The sequence below is a fragment of the Armigeres subalbatus genome, chromosome 1 (assembly GCF_024139115.2).
Source record: "Armigeres subalbatus isolate Guangzhou_Male chromosome 1, GZ_Asu_2, whole genome shotgun sequence".
NCBI lineage: Eukaryota > Metazoa > Arthropoda > Insecta > Diptera > Culicidae > Armigeres > Armigeres subalbatus.
In genome coordinates, this window is record NC_085139.1 from 110,654,155 (window position 1) to 110,677,727 (window position 23,573).

The following is a 23,573-nucleotide window of genomic DNA, read 5'->3' on the forward strand; positions in this document are numbered from 1 at the left end:
TGCTTTTAGGAGTTATTGCTGTTAAAAATATCCTAATCCTGGAAAATAGGAATAGAAATTGTGATGCATTTTTTTCAAACGGCATTTTCTCAATGTTTACGTTTTGACTGTAGGCCCTTTTCAAATGTTACGCGAGATTTATTGCTTTTATTCTCAATAAATATCCAAAAAATTATGCCTATTTCAGCCTGGCGAACGAAAAGCTTATCAGCCAACAAAGTTGCCTCGAATTGAGACCACCGATTCTGAACGATTGCTGATGCAACGGCAGCTGCTGGTGATGTTTCGTAGCCGAAAACGTTAGTCAACAGTAAGGAACGGCAATAGTGCCCAACATTGGTCCCGGAGGCAACCGCTGGAGAGGATTCGTAGTGAACTGGTATCAGGAGGACGAAACGGTTGACGGTGATAAGGAATGCCTTCAACTCCGGCATTGATAGACGGTCCCGAAGCAGCTGCTAGTGGTGCTCCGCAGCTCGGCGCAGAATGCCGCCACAAGTTGGATCCTTATTTGTAGCTTAACTGGTTCGATTTGCATGTAAACAGTCTAGATCTCATGATCAAGTTTATGAGAACCAGTGATTTCTTTCGACGGAATCTGGAAATGGAAAAGTTTCGAGTCACCGGCGAAAAAACAACTTTTCATTTTAAACATTATGTAAATACACGTTCATAATTGAATAAATACTAATATCATGATCGATTATATTCATGCTCAACATGTCTATCGTTTAATAACTTGATGATATTTGTTTTCAAATTTTCGGGAATGCATTACCAAAATAATAAAGCATGTTTTTTACCCATTTTCCGGGCGAATTTTTTTCAGATAATGGGTAAAAAACACTCTTTGACTTGACGTTAGAGTGGTTTACCCATTAATGAGTAAACACTGTTTACTCTTTTAATGAGTTGAACTATTTAACTTCATAATGGGTACTTTTTTACCCGTTAAAGAGTACTTTGCTGGCACAGTGTATGGGTTGGCTTGTCTTTCAAGAGATTACACGCTAATCTGAAACAACCCAGTGGCCGGGTCGATTTTACCCGGATTTTTTCGATATTAGCGGTTGTCAAAATCTGGGTATGTCAACAAAATGGATCTGAGTCAGACGAACCCGTAATCTGGGTAAATGGGGACTTAAACATTTTCTGATACAGCAACATGGCGCCGACGTTGCATTCCGGAGAAAATGTTGAAATTTTTCGTTGTATGCAGCAAAAATAAGGTAAGAATGGTTAAATTTATCAAGGCGGAGCATTGTCGGCACAGCCGGCAAATGATATACGTTGGGGGAAACTGAATTTTTTAACATTTTTTATACAATAACAATATTTTGAAGCGAGAAGAGCTGGGTACCGGATACCCAGATTTTTTCGCTTGCACTGTTACCCAGATTTGAGTTTAGGTACCCGAACCCAATATAAAGTAACCACGGTTTTGCTGAATTTGGGTCACTTTGACATAATTTTGGGTACACGCTAACCTGGAGCTACCCAAAATTATGTCAAAGTGACCCAAATTCAGCAAAACCGTGGTTACTCTATATTGGGTTCGGGTACCTAAACTCAAATCTGGGTAACAGTGCAAGCGAAAAAATCTGGGTATCCGGTACCCAGCTCTTCTCGCTTCAAAATATTGTTATTGTATAAAAAAAAAAATTAAATTTACCGATTTTTTCCGTGTTTTGATGTTATTCACAAAAAGCAAAAATCGCGATTAGTGTGTATATGAAATGTCACAAACAAAAAAAAAGTAAAGTGACGCCATTATTCGCATTGCATCGTAAAAATATTTGATTTCAAGTTTTACAAGTGAAAATCCTTTTTAAAAGTTGAAAAAATATGCCACAATGATGGACTCCGCCTTCCTACTGTTCATAGAGGTGGACAATTTCAAGTCCTACCGGGGTAAGGTGACGATAGGGCCGCTGAAAAAGTTCTCCGCCGTCATCGGTCCAAATGGGTCGGGTAAGTGTGTTGTGTTGATTTTATTCCCAGTTTCGCAGTCAAAATAAAAAAAAAATGTTTTTATCTCAGGAAAATCGAATTTTATGGATGCCATCAGCTTTGTGATGGGTGAAAAAACCACCAGCCTGCGTGTGCGCAAGCTGAACGAACTGATCCATGGTGCATCGATTGGGCGCCCCGTTGCCAATCGGGCCTCGGTGATGGCAAAGTTTGTTATCACCGATCAAGAAGGAAACCAGACGAATAAAAGCTTCCAGCGGTCGGTGATTGGGTCATCTTCCGAGTACCGGATCAATGGAAGTGTGCGTGAAATAATTCCTAATTCGGCAGTAGCAATTAAAATGATGTTTCTAATGATTTAACTTTATTGTACAGGTTGTTACAACAAACGTCTACCTTCAGGAACTGGAACACATAGGAATCAATGTGAAAGCGAAGAATTTCCTAGTCTTCCAAGGTGCGGTAGAAAGTATCGCTATGAAGAACGCTAAAGAGCGCACAGCGCTCTTCGAGGAGATCAGCGGATCCGGATTGTTGAAGGAGGAATATAACAAGCTGAAGCACGAGATGCAGATGGCTGAAGAGGAAACGCAGTTCACGTATCAGAAGAAGAAGGGTATTGCGGCCGAGAGGAAGGAGGCCAAGCTGGAGAAACAAGAAGCCGACCGTTACGCGCGCCTGAAGGACGAATATGCGGAGAAGCAAGTTCAGTATCAGCTCTACAGGCTTTATCACAATGAAAAAGAAAACAAACGGCTGCACGAAGATTTGGAAAGCAAGCAGCAGGATTTGGCGCTGATTGAGAAGAAAAAAGAAGAAGCAGATGATGTTCTAAAGGACAAGAAAAAAGAGGCAGGAAAGACTGGCCGAGATCTGGCTAAAATAGAGCAAGAAATTCGTGAGGTGGAAAGCGAAATGAGCAAAAAGCACCCAATGTTTATCAAAGCTAAGGAAAAGGTGGCTCACACTAAGAAAAAACTCGACAGCGCAATGAAAACTTTAGAGCAGGCTCGAAAAGCCGACGAAGCACATCAAGCCGATATTCGTAAATTGGAAGATGAGTTGAATGGCATCGAATCCAAGGTGAAATCATTTGAAGACGAAATAGCAGGCGAGTCGAAAAAACGTGGGAGCAATGTTCATTTGGAACAAAACTTGGTCCAGGAGTATGATCGATTGAAGCAGAAAGCAGATGCCACATCGGGCAAATATTTGATTAAGTTGGATTCGGTCAATCGGGAGCAAAAATCCGACCAGGATTTGCTGGATAGTGAAACAAATAAGAAAGCACAGATAGAAGAGAACTACAAAAAGTATGAATCGGAAATGAACGAAGCTACCAAACGGCAGGAGAAGTTGATTGATCACATAAAAGCAAGCAAGCAGGCATTGGAAGAGCAAAACCGTTTGAAGCAGGAACTCAGCCAGGACGTTGGATCGTCGAAGGAACGCATTTTGGAGTTGCAAGCGGAACTGGATGACGTTCGGGAGCAGTTGGGCGATGCCAAGATCGACAAACATGAGGACGCCCGCCGTAAGAAGAAACAGGAAGTGGTGGAGCTGTTCAAACAGGAGGTCCCGGGCGTGTACGATCGTATGATCAATATGTGCCAGCCGACGCACAAACGGTACAATGTGGCCGTTACGAAGGTGCTTGGCAAGTACATGGAAGCAATCATAGTCGACACGGAGAAGACAGCTCGTCGGTGCATTCAGATCCTGAAGGAGAAGATGCTGGACGTGGAGACATTCCTCCCGCTGGATTACTTGCAGAAGAAGCCGCTCAAGGAACGTCTAAGGTAAGATTTTTGTTTGTTTCAATGTTTGTTTGTTTGTTGAATGTCGACTGTTATTGGAACTGTTAGGTCACAATGTGCAATATTTAAAAAAATTCAATTGCTTATTTTATAGCATTTATCAATTTATTTATTATCAGATGGGTGGAGTTGCCTGTGCAGTGCATATCTCCATTCACCTCGGTCCATGGCTGCACGTCGCCAACCACGCAGTCTGCGGAGGGTCTGCAAATCGTCCTTCACCTGATCGATCCATCTGCTCACTGTGCCTTATTGTTCTCGTCGGATCGTTGTCAAGGACCTACTTCTTATTGGCATTACATCATCACACTGGGACAGAGCCGCCTCGCAGCTTAGTGTTCATTAAGCACTTCCACAGTTATTAACAGCGAGGTTTCTAAGCCAAGTTACCATTTTTGCATTCGTTTATCATGAGGCTAACACGATGATACTTTATGCCCAGGGATTCGTCCGATTTTTACGGTGTGGACGATGGGTGGTTCTCCCAACAGCTGATGCAACTCGTGGTTCATTCGCCTCCTCCACGTACCGTCCGCTATCTGCACCCCGCCATAGATGGTACGTAGCACTTTCTTTTCGAAAACTCCCAGTGCGCGTTGGTCCTCCACGAGCATCGTCCAGGTCTCGTATCCGTAGAGGACTAGCGGTCTAATAAGGGTTTTTGTAGATAGTCAGTTTGGTACGGCGGCGAACTCTACTATTCGATCGGAGCGTTTTACGGAGTTCAAAATGCGTACGATTTCCTGCCATGATGCGTCTCCGAATTTCTCTGCTGGTGTCGTTATCGGAGGTCACCAGTGAGCCCAAGTACAACAATTCTTCAATCACCTTGATTTCGTCACCACCAATACAAACTCGTGGTGGGTGGCTTGCGTTGTCCTCTATTGAGCCTCTTCCTATCATGTACTTTGTCTTCGACATGTTGATGTTGGAGTGTTCACAGTAGAAATAAGAATTCGGATCGCAGAACAAATAACAAAATAGACAGTTCTATTCTCTATTACGTTTTAGACATCTGTTCGTCGATAATGTTGTCTCTACATCAATGATGGTGTTGCAGCACGAGGGGCTCAACAGTTGATGACTAGTCCAATCCGCTTGTCTTCCCTTTTCAGTCTGATGTAGGCTTCGTCCATGCTCTCAAAGTTACGTGCCATAATATCAATGTCGTCGGTGAAACCAAATAACTGGACAGACTTCGTGAAAATCGTGCCACTCGTGTCAATCCCTGCCCTTCGTATTACTCCCTCCAAAGCGTTGTTGAATAGCAAACACAAAATACAGTTAGCTGTCAAAGCCCATACTATAAACATCTCTCTTGTAGTAGCGCGCTTTGTTATTCATTTATATTCTATTCCTTGGCCCCGTTATTGGTCATCCTGGGGAAATCTTCCCGCGGTAAGCCCGCGACCGGCATTGGTGAGGATGCTGGGCCGGTGGGAAAAGTTAATATTGTTATTCGCAAGAATTATGAGAAAAACAAATTGCGCATAACCTCATCACCACAACAAATCGACACAATGTTAGGAAACTCGTTAGTGGTTCCTGAAGACTCACATCGTACCCGAACTAACTCCGGAAATATCGACCTGGGGTTGATACAATCGCAACCCGTGCCACCTACATGCAACCCATCATCTTCTACCCACCAACCGGTGTTTAATGTACCGACCAGTAACTCGTTTCAATCGTTGTCTGAGTCTTTGGACAACATGGACACAGCTGCAAACGATGATGTGTCATCCGTTCGTGGCACCATAAATCACAGTGCTAGTTCTAGGAAAATACGTTGCCCACCGATATTCGTTTACGATAAAACGGTTACAGAGCTGAATCAACTGTTGGTCGCAGCAAACATTAGTCAAGAAGATTACCTTCTCCGAATTGGAAAAGGTAGCACACAAATCACCATCAAAACGAAACCCCACTTTGTGGCAGCTGTGGAACAGTTACGCTCCAGCAACGTACAATTTTACACCCACGGAATGAGTGACGAACTACCCGACAAATTCGTTCTTTCTGGTCTCCCGAGATATGACATCGAAGAACTAATTGCCGAACTGCGGGTTAACAACATTGTCCCATCTGACGTCAAGCTGCTCTCTGCGTCGAGTACTGGCGATATCGCTGCCTACTTGCTACAACTTCCAAAAGGGTCTGTAAAGCTCCAAACGCTCCAGAAAACGAAATCATTATTCAATGTGATCGTGTACTGGCGTTTTTACACTCGGAAGAAGATCGACGCTGTACAGTGCTTCAGATGTCAAAAATATGGACATGGTATGCGAAACTGCAACCTGCAAGCGAAATGTGTCAAGTGTGGAGAGCTCCACCTAACGAAAGAATGCCAAATCCCTGCAAAAGCAGAGGATGAATCAGTGACGAAAGACAAAATTAAATGTGCAAACTGTAGTCAAAATCACACCGCCAACTTCAAAGGGTGTCCAACTCGCTTGCTGTATCTGAAGAAGCTTGAGGAGGGGAAAAATCGAACCACTGTGGGCCGAAAGACCAGAATTGTACAATCCCAAAATGATAGGTTGCCGCCCCAGCAACACAATGTGCTACAATTGCCTAGTGAAACCGTTTCACGTATCCACTCCTACGCAAGTGTGACTGCTAATAGTCAACTCACGGTAACAGGGAAGAAACATGTGGAGCATGATCTTTTCTCTGTGGAGGAGTTTGTGATGCTCGCACGTGAGCTCTTTACAAGGCTGTCAAATTGCCAAACGAAAGCAGCACAATTTTCAGTTCTCTCCGAACTCGCACTGAAACACATCTACAATGTCTAATCATAATACCATCAAAGTCCTGAATTGGAACAGTCGTTCCCTGAATAACAAAATTACAGAATTTTTCCATTTCGTTGAATCTCACGATATCGACGTTGCAGTAGTAACCGAAACTTGGTTACGTAGTAGAAACTCCATGTACCACCCAAGCTACACGGCAATTCGCATGGATCGCCTAAGCACGAATGCAGACCGTGGTGGAGGAGTAGCTATCCTTATTAAAAGAGAACTCTCCTACAGTCAACTGGATCTCTCGATTACGACTATTGAGGCCATAGGAATCAAAATCAAGACCGCCGTGTCGTCACTGAACATTGTGGCAGCCTACTATCCCGGATCGAATAAAATGCAGCACCTACACCAGTTTAGGCGCGACATACGAATGTTAACATCTTGGGATGTGCCGTTCTTCATTGTTGGAGATTTCAACGCTCGGCACATGATGTGGAATTGTGCCAGTGCAAATAAAGCGGGTAGAATTCTCTTCCAGGAGTACATGTCATCGGATTTCTATATCAACTATCCAGAGTCTTCAACACGCCACCCACCAGGGAGAGGAAGGTCATCAACACTAGATCTCACCCTGTCGAACAATCTAATCCAAATGTCAGTCCCGATTGTTCATACTGAACTGTCGTCGGATCATCTTCCAGTTACCTTCAACATAACCATCGACACTCCAATGGTGCCTCCAGGTCGCAGTTCTCGGTGCTACAACCAAGCAAATTGGAGTCTTTTCTCCAGGACGATCAACGAGAATATCGACCTGAATTCTCAGCTTATCAACAACCTAGATACCCACGACAAAATAGGCGAAGCCATCAATCTGTTTGAAAATATCATCCTCCGTGCTGAAGACGCAAGCGTACCGGAAAAAACAATCGTTCCTCGGAAAACTGTTCTTCCCGAATCAATTAAGCTGCTGATCCGACTGAGAAACGTAAGACGACGTCAGTACTTACGCACTCGAGACCCGTTGCTAGGGTCAATTGTGTCTCAGCTCAACAACACTATTCGTACTAAATGCGCGGAGAATCGATTCAAGAATTTTGGTGACATGCTGCGAACGTTGGACAACGGTTGCCAAAAATTCTGGAAGCTGAGCAAAAATCTCCGCAATAACGTGAAGCACAGCCCTCCCTTGAAAGTTGATGGCAGCCTGCTAGTAACACCTGCACAGAAAGCTGAAGCATTAGCTGCTACCTTCGCCGCAGCACACAACAATCCACTGAATGGTGATTCCGCGACGACAGCAGAAGTGAATGGAACAATTGCAAGAATATCTGACAGCGACAGCGTTATTGAACCTAATGTGCTTGTTAGACCAAAAGAAGTGAAATCCATAATCAGTGCCATTAAAACAAAAAAAGCTCCCGGTCTCGATAGAATCAGGAACGTACTACTAAAACACCTTCCTAGAAAAGGACTTATTCTATTAACAATGATCCTTAACGCGTGTCTCAAGCTATGCTACTTTCCAGTGAAATGGAAACATGCATCGGTTATTGCGATTCCAAAAGCAAACAAAGACATCACTTCACCTGGAAACTATCGCCCAATCAGCTTATTGAGTGGTCCCAGCAAAATCTTGGAAAGGGTGGTCTTATCCAGATTGAACCGTCATTTGGAAACCGATGTTATTGTTCCACACGAACAATTCGGATTCAGAAAAGGACACTCTACTGCTCATCAACTAGTCCGAATCAAAAAAGAAATCCAACAAAGGTCAACCGGAATGGTGCTTTTGGATGTGGAGAAAGCCTACGATTCAGTCTGGCAGCAGGCAGTTGTGTACAAACTGCATCAATCTAATTGTCCACTATATATCGTAAAAATAGTCCATTCGTTCTTGTCCTCCAGAACATTCGCAGTTGCGGTCAGTGGCTCACTATCTACTACACACCGGATTCCATTCGGTGTTCCACAAGGTTCCGTCTTGAGTCCTACCTTGTACAATATATTCACAGCTGATGTTTTAAAAGTAGACGGAGTAGTGTATGCATTTTCGCAGATGACACAGCATACCTTGCTTCGGATAAAGATCCCGAAATAATCGTGACCAAACTACAGAATGCACAAAACAGCCTTGAGGATTTTCAACGCAAGTGGAGGATTAAGATCAATGTCACCAAAACCCAGACTATCTTTTTTACCAAAAAAAGAGCAGCGCGGAATCTTCCGAGTACCACCGTATCTACAAATGGCCTATCATCACCCTGGACGAATGAAGCTAATTACCTAGGAATTATATACGATTCCAAACTCACCTTCAGCAAACACATTGATTATGCTACCAAAAAACTGGATAAAGCAACTCGCTCTCTGTTCTCGCTCATCAATCGTCGTTCCAAGCTGAGCTCAAAAAACAAAATACTTATTTTCAAATGTTGGTTTATGGCTCACCTGTATAAAGTGACTGTGCAAAGTCCCATCGGAAACGCCTTCAGGTGAAACAAAATAAGTTGTTAAAAATGATATACAACTTTGATCCATTCTACCCAACTGAAGAACTACACCGTGTCACTGGAGTAGTAACTATCGAAGAGTTCATCAACAAAACAGCACGGAGTTTTTGGAACTCCTGTCAGATATCAGCAAATCCTCTCATCGAATCCCTCCATGCTCAGACACTGTGATATTAGATTAAGTTAACCATCAGATCTAGGGTTTTTTTTAGAAAACTTTTTCCCTAATTTGTTCAATTACAATCGTAAATTTAAGGTGGTTATACAACAAAGCCACAAATCGGCCATCTTGGAAACCACGTGCTTTTTCTAGTGATTTTTCAAGAGCACGAATTGAGAGAACCACAACGCTCATGGGGATGAAACATCCGTAGATCATTTGCTTACTTATGCTAAACAATCGACTTTAATTTCAGCAAAGTACGAAAATTATTACGATATATTTGAACTTTTGGTAATATGAGTACAAAACCGTGTGGTGAATTTTAAATTCACCACATGGCTTGATTGTATAATCACCTTAAATGCTCATAACAGAAATTGTATTATACGCAGCTTGAAAGGTGAACCAAATCTCTGCAGTTGTATCTCTAAGTGTCCGTATCAGTGTTTTGATAACATTCAATAAACCATTCAATAAAATAAAAACACAAAAGACCATTACCTTGTCGTAACCCTCTGCGCTTTTCGAAGGGACTCTGAAATTCGAACTACGCACATCACCCGATCTATCGGACTCCGAACTGCAACGAGGTAGTGGTCGGATTCAATATTCGCACTGCGGTAAGTGCGTACGTTCGTGATGTCGGAAAAAAATTTACGATCTGGTTCTCCGTTAGAACGCTTCTTTCTTGTCGTCGGGTCTCCCTTCGTGTGGGCAGTGCACGTTGATGATGCTATAGTTGAAGAAACAGTATTTTATCCTCAGCTTGCACATTCTTGTGTTGATTGGTTGCCACCCAATCACGCGTTGGCGCGTCTTGCCCAGCAATATGAAGCCGATTCCCAGCGCTCGTTGGGGATGCCACAGCTTTGATAGAAGGTAGCCGCTTGTTCACGCCCTCCGGGAGTGAATGAAAACGATTTCACAGTATATTGTTCCAAACGATACTCAACTAAAATATATTTACATTATTACAATTAGCATTACGTTACAAACTACAGACAAACAAACTTACAATCTAGTTTCCTTCCGGCTACAAGCAGACAAACATCTACCTCCGGGCTCGCGGCTAATTAGCTAATTACATTGAACAAATTATCAAAAACGTTCATACTGATACTCACAGTTAGCAATAGTAGTGGAACGAACACACCTACTGTGCGGGAGACGGACGATTAACGGCAAACAGGAAATCTTTAAGACAAATAATAACTCTACAAATAACACAATTATTAACTTTACAATATTCAACTTTTCAAAATACGAACAAATTACGATGGACGAAACACCATCTGCCTCTGCAGTGCACAATTAACATACAATCTGTTGGTCTCTCCCGCATATCGTATCGCTCGCTGCGATGTGTTGCTGTTATGCGAAAGCAACAACACAACAAATTGGAGCGCGTTCGCTGCTCCGTCTATCGAATGCGTTCGCCTAGGTAAACCTTTGCGGCCGGCGGCAACATCCCCCCACCCGTAAACCCTGTGGCTGGTTGTCTCGGGTACAGGACGGGGTTTACTCCTCGCAATTCAGCTCCAAGATAGCCAACTTCGCCACTGGCCGGACCTTTTTTCCCTTTGATGTTTGCACGGACCCCGAGCGGATTCGGCCGTCACTTCCCGTGAACACCTCCTTCACCATGCCTCGTTCCCAAACGTTCCGCTTTTCGCCATCAGCAACGACCACTAGGTCTCCAACCGCAACCGGACGTAGATCGACCATCCATTTCGACCTGCTGGTTAAGGTAGGCAGGTAATCCTTCTGCCAACGGTCCCAAAAACTATTCGCCAAGAACTGCGCTCGTTTATAGCTGCTCCGCAGCGTATCAGACAGCCCCTCCTTATTCCTAGGCGGCAAGCACTCATCAACCGGACGCTAACGCAAGAAGTGATTCGGCGCCAAAGCTTCTTGGTTCTCCTTCACGTTCGTGGATACGTATGTGAGGGGACGAGAGTTCACCAGATTCTCCGCTTCAATCAGCACGGTGTGCAATATTTCGTCCGTCAGCTTTCTGCCATCGATGAAGGTCTTCATTGCCTCCTTCACCGAGCGTACCATTCTCTCCCAAGCTCCGCCCATGTGTGGTGCTGAGGGAGGATTGAACGTCCACCTGGTCTTCGCACTGATAAATGTGTCTGCACAACCCGCATTCAGCTCTCTCATCAGGTCTCGATTGGCTCCCACGACTCCGTCGTAAGGCTGTACGCCACCTCCAGGTGTACCGCACGCGTTGTCATACATGTGAAAAGTGCTACCCACCTTTTCTCCATCCTTCGTCCAATGGGTACTTCCAGCGGCCCGAAGTAGTCGATACCTACGTAGGCAAACGGATCGATCTTCGCTGCTAAGCGCTGCCTTGGCAGGGGTGCCATTCTCGGCCATATTCCATATTCTGGCCATATTCTCGATGGTAGTGCTCCAGCAACCTCGTCGTCACTACATGGTCCCTTGTTACAAAGATCGGGAACCTGACGTTGAACGGTGCATACTCTGCTGCTTCGGTCCTACCTTCCATGCGAAAAATTCCGTCTTTATCCAGGAACGGTGCCAGACGATACAACGTACTTGATCTCTCGAGTGGTATTGCTTGTCAGATCGACAGCTCCTTATTCCTCCACGAGGTCTTCTTTTCATCGGCGAACTGGTTCGCTTGCACAGCTTTTCATAAAAGATTCTCCGTCGATTTCCATAAAAGATATTCTTTCTGTTGTAACGGCACTTCAACACTCGGGAACACTCGTACTCCGGATCTTTTGCTACTCCTCCATAAAGCTTCAATCGGCTTCTTCTGTACACGGCGACGGCAGTTCGCCACGAAACGGAATATCGTAGCAATCGTTCGTACCATCACTGGCCAACGCGAGATATGGCACATCCTCTCGATCAGACTATTCGGCAACACAATATGGTGTAGTAGCACGCTCGCTCGGAGCTCTTCGGCTACTTCAACTCGTAGACGATCCTGCTTCGGCCACTCTTCTGTTCCTCGATATAGGAAATCAGGTCCACGGTACCATCGGCTCTCCGATTTGATCTCCCTACCAGCACACAGAATCCTCATGGGTTACTGCAACTCATATGTGACCGAATTCAGTCACAATCAAGTTGTTGCAACTATTTTCGTCTGACTTGTGCTGCTCGGGCTCCGTTCCCTTGCCCCACTTCGTCAGGTCGTTGACAGGATTACCGTTCCCACCCAATGGCACTCTTCTGAATTTGTGATGCTGACTATCTCTCCTATCCGGTGGGCCACAAAGGGTTTGTACCTTCGTTGGTCGAACTTTATCCAGGAAACCACCGTATCGGAGTCACATCACAGGAATCTTCTCTTCACCGGAAAAAAAATGGTTTTCGCAAATCGAATTGACCAATCGCACCCAGGACTGCAGCTTCCAATTCCTTCCTCGGAGTAGACAATTACTGCAACGGTACCACCTTCGCCTTCGCTTGACGAATGCGCAGTGAATGATTTTTTTTTATCTTTATTTAAGTGATTTTTCATAATATCATAATATAATATCATAGAGTTCATCACTGATCGCAGTGAATGACTTCGCCGTAGTCGAATCTGAAGTAGGCGACGCACCCATACGCTGCATCTCCAGCATCGGTGAAAACGTGAAGTTGTGCCCCTTCGTATGCATTCGAAACTCATCAGCGTGTTTTTGGGCGTTCAGATTTTTCACAAATTGTGCCGAACAGGATCCGAAAATCACGATGTCCATCACGAAGATTTCCACTTCCCCATTTCGACCTGGGAAAAGGACCGCTGTGCCTGCCGATCCTCCGGCCGAACTAGGGCCTGGTGAAACATTTCCCTTATGTCACCTCCGAACGCGATTCGTCGCGCACCTTGTCAGCTGGGTGGTGCGGATAGAATCGATTTGGTTGTCAAACTGAAGCCAAAATTTTCTATTGTGCCGGAGCCAAACATTGATGATTGAGGTTATGTTCGTTTCTGATCCAATATTGAGAAGTATTGTTATTATTTTGGGAAAAAATAAAAATAAACTTTATTTGAGTTTTGCATTCTTTGTAACAAATATTCTCACATTATATTTCGAGTGGAAAATTAGTGGGAATGCAACTAAAAAGCACTCGTTACGAAATTTCACGAGATTCAGCAGCTGATTGGAGCATGAATGTATGTAAACAATCGTAAAGTCATGTAGAGTCTAGCGCATTTGTGCGCCCTCATGCAACGTGGAAAGAGAAATTCGAAGAGCGGGAAATGTTTGACAGCCAAGTAACTGCAAAATAATTTTGTTTATGTGAGTGATTTCAAAATATCCCTCTGCTCGCTTGATCGCAGAAAAGCGGCTCTATCCGCAGCACCCAGCTTGTCAGGTGTCTTCGGATTGACCACATAGTTTAGTGGCAAATAGCACTTTTGATTCCTCGGAGTCTCCTCAGTGATGCGATGTGCGAAACTCTTGACTAGGTAGTCATTAAGCTGCTTCTTCATGGCTTCACGTGCTCCCGGATTTCGATTCATTCGACCTTTCATACTTCGCATCCGCTTCATGGCCATGTTGAAACTTTCCGGAAATTGGATCTCGCCCTCTTTCCATAACAGTCCAGTCTCGAATCTCTGGCCCACCCTCCGGGTTGCCTTCTCCAATATTTCACGAGCTCACCGATCCTTGTTTGATTCAAGGCGTATTGGCAATACTCCGACATCTTCGAGCTGATAATACTGTTTTATCGCGTCGTCCAGCCTTTTATCCGCCTGACTGCATTCCTCACAAGCGCATCGATGGTGTCCCAGGAAATGTACGTTGCCTACGACGTTTGTACGTGGACCATACACCGTCCATCCAAGCTTGCAGAGAACATCGACTGGCTCTCCAGGCTTTCCTACTCGGGAGTCTAGCGGGGGGATGAAGTGGAGATAATCGATTATTAACAAGATCTTCGGAGCAGCTCTCTCGCAAGGATCGATATCAATGTGCTCGAGGTGTGCAAACTCCTGAACTTGCTTCCTAGCATCCAACTTCTGAGCAGGGAGATCTAACCTATGCACGGTGTGAGCCTCCAACGACTCGTACCGATTCAACAAGTTTCGAGCGGATATCTCCAATAACACTGTCTTTGCCTGATGCTCCGTACGTTGTATACCATTCGTCCAGCTCATTTGCAACGGTTCTACTGGACCATCTGCGCCCAGAGCTTCCGCTAGCTCGTTGTGGTAATTGACGACCCTTCGCCAATAAATGCAATCGCACTGACCCTTTTCTTGCCGTTATACAACGTTACTGGAACTATTCTAAACAGTACTGCTCGCTCAGACCGGAGATGACTGTTGCACTGCGCTTGTACTCGCGATAATCCTCCAGAACGTCCATGGAGAAGAGCGTTATGCTTTTCTTGGCATCCATCTACCTTGCACTGCATCCTTATTCGACATGAGCGATCTCCGTGGTCGTACAGGCACAGCGGACATAGGTTCAGCCTTTTCACTGTCTGCCACCGTTCCCCAACAGTCTGTCTCAGCAGCTCCTGGTGATTGCTTCCGAAATGCCCTGCTTTCTGACAAACGCAGCAGTTCATATTTCGGGCATGCACGTTCTGCGACTTTTTCTCAACGAGTTGACTGGGTTTTTTGCGTTCGTGGAGTTTACGAAAGACTTTGTTCTTGATTTCTCCTGCTTTCTGGAACCCTCGCTCAATTCCGCCTTCTCAAATGTTGCTTCCAACGCCTTTTCAACCAAACATTCCATGAAGTCGTTAAAGGTTTCCAAGGACTCTAAGGACCTTGTTGAAAGCACTTCTGGGTTTCGGAATCGTTTTTTCAGCTTCTCAATTATTGATGGTACATTCTCCGGAAGAAGAAGTCGATTTCGGACCGTATCTAATAACTTTGGTGGTCTTGTATTGGCCCGTTCCTCGAACGGCCGTACATTCCCCGGAAGTTTCTCTTCCGGTCGCCACATCTCCACTCCAGCTTCCGCAGCATCCAAATCTGGGAAATCCTCCTCGTTCAAAACGAAATCGCCGACCTTCTCTTCTACCTCGATAATCTTCCTCAATTCCGACCTTTTCTCGATCACCTTCTTCTTACGGGCAATTCTCCTCCGCTCCAATTCCAGGATTTTGCGCTGGTTCTCTTCAGTCGATTCCATTCTTCCAGTTTTCGTAGTTCTCTCAAAGCTCGAGTTTTTGTCGACTCCGCCCTTGCACTTTTCTTCACTTTTTCCCGACCGCGACTGGGTTCTTTCACCGGAACCGACTCGGAGCGCTTGACAGTATTACCGTATTACGATACCGATCGAGTGTCTCTGTTAATGCACGTAACAATCCCTTATTGCTATCTTTATTATAATCTCCTTCTTCTTCTTCATTGGTTACGTGCTTCTCGCTTATTCTAGACTGTCCCTGTTCTTCTACTTGGTTGATATTATCACTATCTTCATCACTTTCAGTGTCGTCTTCCTGCGCTAGTTCCCTAGTAATCTGTCTTCTTGACGATCTCGTCTCGCTTGACTTACCGATCGCTAGCCCATTACCCTCTGTTCGACTGCGATGTGCGAATGCCATTGGAGAACTGGCGGTCTTGCTGGGGGCACCAAACGAAGCACGGATGGAACGATCCTCGCCTAGGCAGGTTCCACAGTACCAGACGACTTCCGCCGCACTGTCGTCGACGCCCACACATTCGAAATGGTACCATTCACGGCACTTATCGCACAGGACACTGGCATCTTAGTCCTCGCCTTGATCGCAGCACGGGTATTTGTATGTCGTCATACTACGGCAGGTAGATTTTGAGCTTATGTTCACGCCCTCCGGGAGTGAATGAAAACGATTTCACAGTATGTTAACCAGGGGTCTGCGAAGCGGTCATGTTTCTGATATTTTGGCGAAAAAGAGCGTTTGGAGCCGATTAAAATATGAAAATACATTAAGGCTCAAGACTCCATCACAATGTTTTGAAAATTAATGACTGTATCGCTTGTTTGTAATAGTGATGCAATTGGTACGGAAAAATGCAGCAGCGATAAATAAATTTTGTTTACAACCCGAGTTGTTTTTTTTTTCTTCCTAAACAATGGAGGGGGAATCTGCTCAACAGACATCCTGGGTTGACCAGGAAGTGCGGGGTTAGGGATCACCGAGGGAGGCAGGACTACATCCCCGACCCGCTAAACCGTTTCCATTGCCGCCAAGCCCATAGTCCCTTCGGTACAACCAGAAAGTAATGCTTCAAAGGGGGCCAGTGCACAACGCACCCTCGAGGTTAGCTGCGTGTCCTTGCAGCACCGAACATCGTAACTCGCTTTTTTAGAAGAACACCATGGTATCGTGCCAGCGCGTTGCCGGCTCTCCAGATGGCCTTACCACGCCCTATGTTCTCGGAAGGTGGGAAGGGTCGACTTCGCGCCTGCTTCCCTCTGCACGACTGGTATCAAAAATGATGATGCCGCGTGCACCCCAAATTGACCTTTCTGCGATAGGGCCTATTCGCCAGCACACAGAGGGACTTGCCGACGCGAGGCCTACGCCTGCCCCAGCCTTGACGAGGACCCCTTTCCGTCCTCGGGCTCGGAACCCGCCCGGTTGACCGACGCCGCGAAAGCGACGATACCATGTTGTTCTTCGCGCGGCCACTTGTTCGATAAAAGGATCGAGTTCGACCACAGAGCATGACCACCGGTATGACCCATGAAGCCGACTCCGATCCCTTGGACCACCTCTTATTTGCGCCTGAACTAGCCATCCTTGAGTCCACGCGCCACCTTCTGTGTAGCTCCTAGAGGATTTGGGCGATAGCCGATAAAACGGCGTTCCAGCCAACTTCATCTTTACACATCCTCCAGCTAGGTTGTCCGGGGTAGTGTCCAGACCACATGTGGCAAGCATGTGGTCACGCATTGCGCGAAAACGTGAGCACACGAACAACACGTGTTCCGCCGTTTCCTCTAAACCTGCGCACACCAAACACTCGGGCGAGGCCGAGCAAGCCAGCTGCGTTACCTGCACTGTGATTTTGCAGCACGCTTAAACGCTGGGCACATCGAACCCCCCATGGGGTGCTTGCTGTTCACAGCTTTGCTGGAACAAATCAAACAATTGGGAGGGTTCGTGCAGCATTGTGTCTTATGTCCCTCCAATCCGCAGCGTCGGCAGAGATTGCTTCTGTCAGGGCCTTTGCAGTCCCATTGCTTGTGCCCCGGTTCCAGGCACTTGAAGCAAACTTCGGGTTGCTCGTATATGCCCACAGGGCATACCGACCATCCCACCTTGACGCTCCCTAACTTGACTACCTTGGAGGCGTCCGCTGCAGATAGCCGAACCAATGCTACCTGCGTCCCTGCCGGACCTTTCCGTAGCCGAACGGCTGCGGTGGGCGTCTCCACTTCACACTGTCGCCGCAGTGCCGTGACGAGCTCTTCGACTTCGGTGATCTCGTCCAGGTCTTTAACCCTTGGATTCACCTCCGTCGTGAGTGCCCTCACCTTGACTGTCTCGCCTAGGACTTCCTCCGCCAACTTCTTGTAAGCGGCGCCCTTTTGCGAGACGCCTCGCTTCAGCTCGAGGATCATCTCGCCCATCCGGGTACGTCTTATTCGACGTACGTCGGCGCCGAGTTCACCGAGCTTGACGTCACTCCTCATCGCCTTCAAGACGTCCGAGTACCTAGCCTCGTCCATCTTGATGACTAGGGCATCGCCCCTGGAGCTATTGGCGCCTACCCTAGACTTCTTGCTACCCTCATTCGCCTGGGCCTTCTTTTCGGCCCTTGACGTCTTCGGTTTCCTCTTGTTCTTGACCAGGGTCCAGGAGGCGTCATCCCCCTCTATTTCCCTGGTCTGGTGCGGCTGAGAGCTCTCAGCCTGCCGTAACCCCTTACCCTTTCCAGGTCCTTCCTCCCCCGGTTTTGGAGGTACCTGGCCGGGGGTCAGCTTTCCAGCCCCACTACCCTTGTTCGGGGTAGTAACCCTCCGCGTTTTGGAGCGGCCCCCAGGGAGCTCATCCCCTGGAGACTGTCTCCCCCGTTTTTGTGTCTGCTCCGTTGGAGCAGTCACACCCGACGTACCCGCAAATACTTGAGCCTCAGTCTGGGTAGACATTGGTACCACCGTCTTCGCTGGCACGCCTTCGGTCGATTCGACCTTCCCCGAGTCCGCGAATCCTTGGGCCTCAGTCTGGGTAGACCTCGACTCCACGGATTTCACGGGTTTAGACTTGGTCGTCCCGACCGCCCTCTCCAGCTTGGCGTTCAACATCGACTTTCGAAGTTTCAGCAAGCTCCTCTGAACGTGTTAAATAGTAATTCCTTATTTTCAATATAATTCCGTCTTCTGCCCATTCGAAACCACAAAACCACGTTCCTAGTTTTGATAAAACTTCTACTCAGTGAAGCCAACAGTCATTCCCTACGCTGCCGTAATATGGAAAAGTGACGTAACCGCATTTTCACAACATTCACAACATGTGATAGATTTAGTTCGGAAAAGGTATTGGAGGGTAACCGCCCCTTCGGTGGGGTTTGATCCCACGACCCCAGTTCGCATGACAGGTGCTTTCCCTACTAGGCTTAAGTAGTAATTGTTCAACGAACTTTCGCTCTTTTGAGAGAGAAACTCTCAGCTGGGTTGCCGAAGATGGCCGATGGCAACCGAATGTGACGTCACGTCTGGCATACTCAGTACATTTTTCATAACAGACGTGACGTTTCACTCCGCCCGCTCACTGTGGGTGGCAATGTTTTGGTTATTTTTTCGACTAATACAGACATAGAGGACTTTGGCCCACACCTTTACTGAAGCACATCAGAGTAGTACCTAGTACTCGTTAACATCATTTTTAGAAAATGGCGTATACGTCACTTTTTCAGATTACGTCAGTACGAGTGTCGATAAACTTGAACTTTAATCAACGTATCTGTCAAGGTACAAACAAGTGGTGGAGTTAAATGGAATTGTATCGTCACAGGGAACGCATCAGAAAAGTATTGCCGAAAAGAAGAGGTCTCAAATCATTATCACCGATGAAAAAGACCTCTGCTCCATAATCCAAGGCTTCAAGACACGATATCCGTTGGATCACATGCACATGCGTAAAATCAGTTCGTCAATGCCAGATATGTCAACATGTGATACCACCACGACAGGATATGTCTTGGTGGCCATCTCAGTGCATAAGCGTAAGCCCACCCATTGTATCAAGATAACATGTCCGAGGGGAGGGAATTATACTGCCATAATCTTTTTCATATTGTCTATATGTACTGGAAACCAACGACCTATTTCATAGTAATTGGCTTTTATTTGAAATAATTGAATAATGTTTAATGTTGACACCGTATAATAGTCTCCATTTTTCTTATGCTCATGTGACTTATGCTTCCATACTCCTTACATTTTCAGAAACATCGAAGATCCACGTAACGTCAAGCTGATCTACGATGTACTCAAATTCAGCCCTCCACAAATCGAACCGGCCGTACTGTTCGCCACAAACAATGCCCTGGTGTGCGAAACCCCGGACGACGCAATGAAGGTGGCGTACGAAATCGATCGCAGTCGGTACGACGCATTGGCGCTGGATGGTACGTTCTATCAGAAATCCGGTATAATCTCCGGCGGTAGCCATGATCTGGCCCGCAAGGCTAAACGCTGGGACGAAAAGCACATGGCCCAGCTGAAGGCACAGAAGGAAAAGATAACGGAAGAGCTGAAGGAGGTCATGAAGAAGACACGTCGTCAAGGTGAATTGACCACGGTCGAGAGTCAGATCCGCGGATTGGAAAATCGCCTCAAATACAGTCAGAACGATTTGGATGCTTCAAAGAAGAACATCAAAGAGTATGATAAGAAGTTGAGTCAACTTCAGCTCGAACTGGACCAGATCGGTCCGAAAATTAGCGAAATTGAACGCCGTATGCAGCAGCGTGATCTGAAGATTCAGGAGATTAAGGAAAACATGAACAACGTCGAGGACGATGTGTACGCAGAATTCTGTGCCCGCCTCGGTGTGGCCAATATACGCCAGTTCGAAGAACGGGAGCTTGTGCTGCAACAGGAAAGAGCCAAGAAGCGTGCCGAGTTCGAGCAGCAAATCGATCGCATCAACAACAACTTGGAGTTTGAGCGATCGAAGGATACATCCAGTAAGTCATTTAACTTTAACGTTTTTTCTTCTCAATGAAATAATTTAAATCGTTTTTCAATATTTCTATTTCCCTTCATCAGAGAATGTTACTCGTTGGGAGCGTGCGGTTCAGGACGACGAGGATTCTTTGGAAACGTTTAAGCAAGCGGAAATCCGACAGCGTCAAGAAATCGAGAAGGACAAAGAACGCATCGAAAAGATGAAGGTCGACAAAGCCACAAAGAAGACTGCCGTCGATAGCATGGAAGAAGAAATGGCCAAATCCCGACGGGACGTCCAACAGCAAGCCAAGGAGCTGGCAGCGGTGCATCAGCAAATCTCCGGTATCGAGAGCAAAATCGAAACGATGAAAAATAAACGGCACAATTTGCTGATGCAGTGCAAAATGGATGCCATCGAAATTCCGATGAAACGCGGCAGGATGAATGACATTGTGGAACAATCCGGAGGCAACGAATCGGAGACGACTCCGCTCAGCACGATTTATGAGCGCGAGGCAAAAATTGAGATCGACTACAGCTCCCTGTCGAAGAATCTGACGAATCCCAGTGAACCGGATCAGGTGAAAAAGGTAGGCGATGGGTTGGCAAGAGAACTGCAGTCGAAGTTGGATACCTTGGAGAAAATTCAGACACCGAATCTCAAGGCAATGCAGAAACTAGATCGCGTAACGGAGAAGATTCAAACCACAAATGAAGAATTTGAGGCAGCTCGGAAAAAGGCCAAGAAGGCAAAGGCTGCTTTCGAGAAAATCAAAAATGAGCGATGCACTCTGTTCACAAACTGTTGCAACCATATTTCCGACGCAATTGATGGTATTTACAAGCAACTCGCTCGCAATGAAGCAGCCCAGGCGTATCTTGGCCCGGATAATCCGGAGGAGCCGTATCTTGACGGGATTAACTATAATTGTGTCGCCCCGGGTAAACGATTCCAACCGATGAGCAACTTGAGCGGTGGAGAGAAGACTATCGCAGCCCTGGCGTTGTTGTTCGCAATTCATAGCTTCCAACCGGCTCCCTTTTTCGTGTTGGATGAAATCGACGCTGCGCTGGATAATACCAACATTGGAAAGGTGGCCTCCTACATTCGTGAGAAGTGCACCAACCTGCAGACGGTGGTGATTTCGCTGAAGGAAGAGTTCTACAGTCATGCCGATATCCTAATTGGAATTTGTCCGGAACCGGCTGAGTGTCTCGTTTCGCAAACTTTGATTTACGATCTGGAACAATTTACACCGCATCCGTAATAAAAGATCGTATTCATGAAAAGTTGCATTTTATAAAGGGATACTAAGACACTGATTTTGATTAAAGTATTTGTTATAAGAAAACATTATCCAGACAAATTAGCACTGTAGTAGTGATTGATGATCTATAAAACCATAAAATTTATCAATAATAATAATTATATCAATAACAATATCGTCAAAACAATTTTGAGAGAATCGCCTGTTCTTAAGTAGAGAATTCTTAGGTAGGTATTAGGTCGAAATTAAAGCGCATTCTAAATTTTAAATTATTTTAAAATAAATCAATTTATATTATGCTCAGTTGTAAAATAGTTGGGCTTGTCCTTGCGAATATTGTAAGAAGAGAAAAAATGCGTAGTTGGAAACTATACTGGCCATGGAGGAGAAAGCAACCTGCAGGTGATAACATTTATTTTTAATTACTCCCTGCCCTTCGGTTCTAAGAGGGGTAGGTATGGACGAGTTCTCAAAATGTAAAAATATTCCCCCTACCTACTTCACTCGCTTTGATGATGTCTCCCTTTCATCTGCACCCGTCGAATTATTCTGAATGGCCGTCGTGAGAATATCACCTTTAAAATACTGATAATCGATGTTTTCTCTTGTCTATTTTCAGCAATTAAAAGGATTTTTACCTTCAATATCTTTTTCCGTTCTTGACTTCAAATACGACAAAAATGGAATTGGATTTCGCCAGAATTAACATAGGTGAGTAGACACTAACAACATGTTTGCACTGACATCGAAAACTTCATTCTCTCTTGAAACACCGTATCTTCTTATTGGTGCATACCAATCAGACTTTGCTCCAATCCCTTCGACCAGCGGAATTTCATAAATCGGTATTGCACGGAATAAATAGGGGGTGTCCAAATAGAACTAAACACCTGGATCCGCGTCCGATATGAAACACAATCAACCACTCACTACTTAAGGTTCTTTACTACCACACAAAACAGAACTAATTACCAGGATCCGCGTCCCAAACAAAACACGTTCAATCGCGAAATAAATGTTTTGCTTTCCGACCGCACAAAACAGAACTAAACACTCGGATCCGCATCCGATACTTAACACGTTCAATCGCGAACTAATTGATTAACTCTCCGACCGCACAAAATAGAACTTAACGCCTGGATCCCTATTCCATACGAAACACGTTCAATCGCGAACTAAGGCTGATTCCCACGTAACTTTTTTTACGCTACGTGCACATGGCGTTGAAAAAATGCAGGTGTGCATCGGTATGGCGACGCTGCGTTACCGCTTTCTTCAGAGACACGTTCAATCGCAAACTGAACACTCGAATCCGCGTCCGAAACGAAACACATTCAATCGCGAACTAGTTGATTTGCTTTTCGATCGGATCCGCGTCCGATACGTAACACGTTCAATCGCGAACTAATTGATTTACTCTCCGACCTCACAAAATAGAACTTAACGCCAGGATCCGCGTTCCATATACGAAACACGTTCAATCACGAACTAATTTACTTTCCGACCGCACAAAACAGAACTAAACCCCTGGACCCGCGTCCGATACGAAACACGTTCACCACTCACTTCATTTCAGAAAGTCACAATTTTGGCCGATTAATCAACAACTGAGCCAAAGGCTTTTTGTCTTTTATCGTATCGCTCGGAAAAAAGCACCAATCTAGCGTACTGAGGGTCATGGGTTCGAGCCCTTTCGAAGGAAAGTGGTAGAGTAGAGTGGGGCAAGAGTGCGCGTGGGGTAAGATGGGAACCGGCTTTATAGTGCTGGGGAAGATACACCAACGCGTGATTGTGTGGCAGCCAATCAACGCAAGGATGTGCAAGCTGAGGATAAAAGGCCGTCTCTTCAACTATAGCATCATCAACGTGCACTGCCCACACGAAGGGGGACCCGACGACGAGAAAGAAGCGTTCTATGCACAACTGGAGCAGACATATGATGGATGCCCACTGCGGGACGTCAAAATCGTCATCGGCGACATGAACGTCCAGGTA

At 45.8% G+C, this 23,573-nt stretch overlaps 1 protein-coding gene across 1 annotated transcript; it reads left to right on the forward strand.

Moving 5' to 3' along the window:
• The first annotated feature begins 1,735 nt into the window (after positions 1-1,735).
• LOC134204905 (structural maintenance of chromosomes protein 1A) lies at positions 1,736-21,751 on the forward strand. The gene is made up of 5 exons (XM_062679710.1): positions 1,736-1,971; positions 2,041-2,273; positions 2,347-3,770; positions 19,585-20,327; positions 20,410-21,751. The coding sequence occupies exons 1-5, from the start codon at positions 1,854-1,856 to the stop codon at positions 21,576-21,578; spliced, it is 3,687 nt and encodes a 1,228-aa protein (XP_062535694.1). The 5' UTR covers positions 1,736-1,853; the 3' UTR covers positions 21,579-21,751.
• Positions 21,752-23,573: the final 1,822 nt, after the last annotated feature.

Coding starts and splice junctions, on each gene's coding strand:
- LOC134204905 (XM_062679710.1), top strand. CDS start 1,854: ATGATGGACTCCGCCTTCCTACTGTTCATAGAGGTGGACAATTTCAAG. Junction 1,972..2,040: donor CATCGGTCCAAATGGGTCGG/GTAAGTGTGTTG, acceptor TTTTTATCTCAG/GAAAATCGAATTTTATGGAT. Junction 3,771..19,584: donor CCGCTCAAGGAACGTCTAAG/GTAAGATTTTTG, acceptor TTACATTTTCAG/AAACATCGAAGATCCACGTA.